Here is a 6,497-nt window from a genome sequence, read left to right on the forward strand (position 1 = left end):
AAAAGGCAGCGGAAAGAAGTATTAGAAGAAAGAGTTAGCAGAAAGGATTGATGGGAAGAAATATAAGAAAAATGCATTGAGGGAAGGAAAGCATTAGTAATATAGTATTGAAGGAAAAAAGTCGATATGAAGTGTTAGTGGAAACTGGAGAATATATTGGAAGGAAAGTTCATGTTAGCAGAAAAATATTAGGTCAAAGTAAATAAATAAAAAAAATACGTCAAACCAAATTAGAGAAAAATAAGAAAATCGGAAAAGAAAAATAAAGAAAGCATTTGATTGAGATGTAATTTCTTTGTGCATTCATTAATTCACTCCTGCCCCTCCACCCTTCCCCCTCCCCTCTCCCCCACCCCGCTGCCACCTCACACCTGCAAATAGCGTCGCCGATGATCCCGTCTCGTCACGATGCCGAAAATGACCTGCCATCTACACTACCCCTTCCCCTCCCCCCTCTATCTAAAGGTTCCTGCCCCCCCAACCCCCTAAACTGACCCATCCTCCCCCCTTCCTCTTCTCCCCCTTTTGCTGTACCCAGTGTGATGTCCTTCATTACTTCCTCCTCCTTAACTCCTCCTGACATCACTTTTTTACCCTTTCTTACCTACACACTCAAACACCTCCAAACTCTCTCCCTAACCTCTCCCTGGCCCATGTTACCAAGCATCAGCCTCATAAGGAACTTGCACAACACTGATGGAGGGCATGTCTTTAGGAACTGAAAGCACTAACAATAAGCAAAGTCCATCTGATGGCTCAGGAAAAACTCTGTCATTGTTACGGACGTTTTTTATTGATCAAGAGAGACATAAAAGGCTACAATTTATCAAAAACAGTGGAAGCTCATTCATCAATAAGCATCTCACAACACTACAGAAAAAAATTAAATACACACACATACTTCTGAGAGCAACATCTCCAGGAGATGTGTACATGCTAATATAAAAATAAAGTGCTGTGCTGTGCCCTAGCTGCCTCAACAAAAATAAAGTCTTAAGGTGAGGTAATTGTACACACGTGGCCGGCCGCCTCAGCCCGCCACCTCCAGCTGACTAAGGCCGGGGGGGGGCAAGGAGGTGCCGCCTTGCTCTTGTAATGGTTGCATCTGCTTGGCGGTTATTAATTTCTAAAATTTAAGTTTTTCGTGTCTGCAACTCACCACTGTGTGACAGAAAGGTGGTTGCTGACTGTGAAGAAATTGTGTTATGTTATCTAGGACACTATGACCACCTCGTGAGCCTGAGCTCTGGTGACGTAACAGCAACTAAAAATGCAGATCATAAAATATTTTGATATATAAATGTCTCATTAAAATATTTGAAGGACATTACTATAAACAACAGTACACAGTGTGCTTTACAAACACATAAACCTTAATTATATTTGTTTCTGATGACACACACTCTTACTTGTAAAATAGTTTACTTCCATCGCTTGTTAATTTATGTAAAAATATTCCAAACAAAACAAAGTAACGTTCCTGTACCTGCCTTCCTCCTCTCCTGGACCGGCAGAGCAAACACAACACAGCTGCTGGGGCACCTGGAGGATTACAGTGAGCTGTTACCTGGGTGGCTGGCTGTGGTCTGTTCCCGTGCCTGGAGACGAAAGGTGTTTTGAGCCAATTGCTGCCGGGGTGGTGCCAAGAAGCTTGGCTCCCCACAAAGCCACCTGGAAGCCTCTCCACACTAAGCGTTTACGTTCCTTGCTTTGTAGTCTGCACACAGCATGCCACACCTGACCACTGATTTAGTGATGGATGTGGATGTTGAGATTAGCTGTCAGCAATTTTTATGTGTACTGTCTTCCTTGAGAAGGGTGTGAAGCATGAGAGATTTGGCACATCAAGGCTGCTCACTGTGGCTCTGAGGGGAGGCAAAGCTGGCTGCCTCACATCAACAGGACGCTACCTACCACCTGACAAAAAAACTCTGTGCTCCAGGCATCAGGGAACAGGCTATTGTAAAGTTCTCAAATGAACCTGTTACTAACCATGAAGTTTGTGTAGTATTATGCAACAAGTGAATAACTGCTTAAAAACTAGTGGGAGGTAATGGAAAGGGTGCAGGTGTTTGCAGACATCAGCACAAATGGTGTGTTTTGGTGGCAGTCAAAGGTTTGGCAGGTCATGTATTGTTGAGTGTGGCCAGTAGAGCCACGCGAGGCACAAACCTCTCTCGTCACAGCCTTCAGGCCTCCATGGGACATGTGCAGACAAACACTTTACACTAAAACAAGAACAATAGGTCACACAGCATCATGAGCCTCATCTTCTTAGGTTTCCATTGTATAAAACTCCTCCATTCACAAGACCTTTCACTCATGTGATATTTAATGGGTGCAAAAGAAAGGACTTTACAGATGTGATTCCAAACAAAGATTTGAACTCTTAACTTCAAAGACAGAAAACTATTGTTGGCCCTCATGAAGGAGGAACTAGATTATAGGAAGCTTTCAAGTGTCTGCAAACCATGTCTATATGTCTTGGAAAATGCACAACTCTTGTTCCCTGAATAATCACTCACTTTTTACAACAGTAGATCCTTAACAGTAATCGACACACATAAATAAAGTATTAATTGGCTCCTCTACTTAAATATTCATACACAAACTGACTCTTCGCGTGAATCGTTTTTATATATAAATATTATGTCTTCATCAGTCCCATAACTCTGCCTCGCCTTGTCCAGCTTGACAAAGGATATGGAACAGATGCGATTACCAAACGAGGGATTCCTATAGTAGATGTGTCCCTTCTTCATGTCAAAGCCGACAAGGAGGATGTAGTGTCCCTGGTAGGGCGGGGAGCAGGGGAGGCAGGAGCGCAGGTGGGGCATGGCACGGGCGCAGCGCAGGCACACCAGCAGATGGGCGTTGGTCAGCAGGATGACGGGGCCTTCCTGGTGCAGGTGGGCCAGGATGTCGTTGATGGTTGTGACGCCTTGCTCCACCACCACCCCGTGATCCTTGGCCGCACGGAACCGCTCCAACACCCTCTGGGCATCCTGAGAGTGAGGAGCTGATGGTTATAATGTCTCCAGTTGTTTTCTTTCCTTTTTTTTAAGTTAGGAAGACATACCAAAGGCCAAACAAGCAAACAAAAAATGACATAAAAACACTACTACTGCAAATATATCAGATGACAGAAGGAAATTATCAATTCAGATTACATTGCTGTCAGATGTATGCACTTTATAAAGATATTTATACCTGGTGTAACTAAATGCACATGAAAAAGTTGATTTTCAAACTGTTTCCAAGTTTAGCGTAGAGTGTTGACCTAAACACAGCTGCTGTTCTTTTGGGACTTTAATGAATTTTTCAGTTGAACCTTTCATACTTGTTGTGTGGAAGGACAGAGGTTTATAGGCAGGTCATGCACTGTGTGTGAACCTTAATTTAAGACGGAGTTAAGAAGCACTGCGCTTACTTTATGGAGGACGTGGTCATAGAAGCTTTCAGAGGAGAAGCCCGGGTCCACGCCCAGAGTGATTGTCATGTAGCGGTGCTTGATGCCAAACCTTTGGAGCAGGTACGCAAGATCAATGCTCCATGTGCTGCAAAGAAAGAGTCTGTGAAAAACAATCCTAATGATTTGTCTTCCACAGTACTGAAGAAGAGGGGGAAAAAGAGGGGGGTGGAGTCAAAGTCAGTCGGAGTTGCAACCTTAACCTTAGTATATAACTTACTGTCGTAGAATAGTGGCAGCAAGACTGAGACTCCATAGCATGAAACAAAGGGCTGCCATTATGTCCCAATTTATATACAAAACTTAAATCAGCCCAAAAATATCATACAGAATTGAGGTGTATAAGGTATCTTCCATGCAAGTGTTCTGCTTGCTTATCCTCATCTTTATGCATCAGCTCTCAGACCAAGCAGATTATATATCACAAGATGAAATACTACAATTATGTACCAAGGAATGAATAAAAACATGCAAAATAGTGTTTGATGTGAAATTTTTACACTGACTGTACTGCAAACTGCTACTTTTGATGCAAGAACATAGAAACATGTTTTTCACAGTTCAGTTAGAGACCCCAACCCCCTTCAAGCTTAGACTCTAATGCTAAGCCAAGCTTTCCTATTCAAAAATATAAAAATAAAATATGTGTTTATTATTTATAAAAAAAAACATACAAACAAACTAGGTAGGGGTGGGGGTCATCTAGAGGTGCATGGTTGGGGTCGCCTGAAAAAAAGGTTGGGAACCACTGAGTTAGAGGATAGAATGGCCTACCTAAAAAAAAAAAAAATAAATAAAAAAAAAAAAAAAAAATGGTGCAATAAAAATGTTTGTGGTAACCCTATTATTTTTCACCACAATATAGACTATATGTTTTTTTCACCCCAAGCCACATTAGAAATAAGACTACAGTACTGAAAAAAAAAAAAAAAAAAAAACGTAATCAGTAGGTCAGCAACAAGGCAAATGTCTATTTCAGTAAAACAATTCAAATAAACCCAATAAAAAATACTTGTTTGAAGAAAGTTTTAACCAGAATGCTGATACATAGTTTTGAAGTGAATATGGAGGACAAGTCAGGTATTAAAGTGACAGTCCTGTCAGCAACACCTGCTGGAGAATAGCTGGGCCGCCCCTCCCATGCTGTACCTCTTATCGAAGCCCTCCTCTTGGCATATCTTGTAGAGCTGAGAGGAAAACCTTGACCTGGTGGAGGGCGGGAGCACCATGGTGACGCAGGCCAGGCCGCAGTCCCAGGTGTGCCGCTGCTGCACGTGCTCCACAACGAGCATCACTTGCTCCTCCGTGGGCTGCGTCCCCCCCATCCTCACCATTGCACTGAAAGGCAACCACAATTTCATTTTTGTGGGTATTGACTACAAGATGAATGCAAAGGGAAAGGTTTACCTGCAAGTTGTAGTAATTAATACTGTAGTATTGCAATTGTGTCAAGTTCAAGAAAAAAAATCACACCAAGATATAGGAAATTTCCAGTCTTTCACCAACGTCACTCCAAGCTGCCAGTTGTGATCAGTTGCCGCCACCAATGTGCATGACAAACCCGGTTACGGGGATTATTCATGAAAGGGTAGCCTATTAATTTCGAGACGCCGACTGTTTTTTTCAGGACAAAATATGATACTGTTTATTATGGATAGTATTTTTCTACAGAAATCACTAAATGATTGACTTTTCAATGCTTTTTGTGCACCTTCCACCAAAGCCACAAAGTAGCTCATAGAGAGGTTCTGTTAGCTTACTGTTTCTATATTTCGCTCACCGTTCACTAAGATCAAAAGTGGACAAACTAGAAAAAAACAAGGCAAGATTATGTTTTACCTGCTGCGTATTCCCCCAGTGTGCATGTGTACTAAACAGAAGAGCGACTTATTTCTGCAAGAAGGTATTTCTTGCAACACTGGCTGGACCGCCACCGCCATATCCCATCCTGTGCCAAGTATTTTTCCATCGCCCCGCATAGTGTGCCAGATAAATTTAAACTAACCTAACCTACCTATTGGGGGCTTTGCCCCCCTTGATCCCCCTTCCATTGCGACAAAAAAGCAATACGGCAGTGTGTTGTACACACAAAATATGCTTCATGTATGGGGCTTGGCCCCCTTCTATTTTCTGGAAGTCACTTGCTACTGCACTGCATTCAGGGACTAAAAAAGAATCCATGTCGTAAGTATTAACTTTGCCAGAGGAGGCCACCCTCTCGTGAATATTATCCCAGGTTACAATTTTCAAAATTTAATTTAATAATAAATTAAGGGGGCTTTGCACCCTCAAACCCCACCTGCTATGGGGGGCTTCGCCCCATTGACCCCCCTACATTTGAGTGTATGAAATATCGCTGAAACTAGTGATTTGCAACATTCAGCACAAAGAAATGTTGAAAAGAAAAACAGTTGCTGGGATTTCCATGGAGTGTTTCGTGATCCCAGTGATAGTGCCACACGGCCTGTGCACCACGGGCGGGAAAATGACCCGTGAACCCCAGGGGGCCAGTGTGCCGCGGCCTTGGGAGACAATGGGGCCGAGACGTTTAATAGGGTCGCCCCTGACACCCCTGGCCTCCTCAGGGCGGCCCCACGTACCTGCCTTACGGGCCCTTAACGCTGCCTGGGGGGCGGGGCGGGGCGGGGCGGGGCGGGGTCACGGGGCCACTCCCTGGCTGGCTGGTGTGCCGTGCCAGTGTCAGTGTGTGGCCTCCATGCTGTGTTGTGGCCATCAGCTGGGCGCGCACTGTTGCCAGATGACGCGCCTCTCTTATCTTCTTCCAGTGTTGCCAGATGGTGCAGAGGAAATTTCAGTAGATTATTGCGAGATAATTCAGTAAGTAATTTGGAAAAGTAATATACAAATTATTCATGAGATTGATAAATTATTTCTGAGATTAACTTTTCATTACATTTTTAACTGTTGAATTGAATTGAATTGAAATATTTATTGTTGTAAAATACAACAAAGGGGAATGGCCGTCTTGCAGACAAACCCCAACTGTTTTCATATCTGCAACAACTAA

General features: G+C 43.3%; 1 protein-coding gene across 2 annotated transcripts; it reads right to left on the reverse strand.

The window, feature by feature from the left end:
• Nucleotides 1–778: 778 nt before the first annotated feature.
• On the reverse strand, nt 779–6,232 carry LOC127007801 (protein GUCD1-like). Of its 2 annotated transcripts, none has more exons than XM_050879169.1 (4): nt 6,070–6,232; nt 4,619–4,807; nt 3,431–3,557; nt 779–3,005 (listed from the first exon to the last, which is right to left on the reverse strand). In XM_050879169.1, the coding sequence occupies exons 2-4, from the start codon at nt 4,801–4,803 to the stop codon at nt 2,601–2,603; spliced, it is 717 nt and encodes a 238-aa protein (XP_050735126.1). In that variant the 5' UTR covers nt 4,804–4,807; nt 6,070–6,232; the 3' UTR covers nt 779–2,600. The 2 variants fall into 2 exon arrangements, with proteins under 2 accessions (XP_050735126.1, XP_050735125.1); XM_050879168.1 differs by lacking the exon at nt 6,070–6,232 and adding an exon at nt 5,309–5,349.
• Between the last annotated feature and the right edge of the window lie 265 nt (nt 6,233–6,497).

The sequence above is a fragment of the Eriocheir sinensis genome, chromosome 36 (genome assembly GCF_024679095.1).
Source record: "Eriocheir sinensis breed Jianghai 21 chromosome 36, ASM2467909v1, whole genome shotgun sequence".
NCBI classification, from domain to species: Eukaryota; Metazoa; Arthropoda; class Malacostraca; order Decapoda; family Varunidae; genus Eriocheir; species Eriocheir sinensis.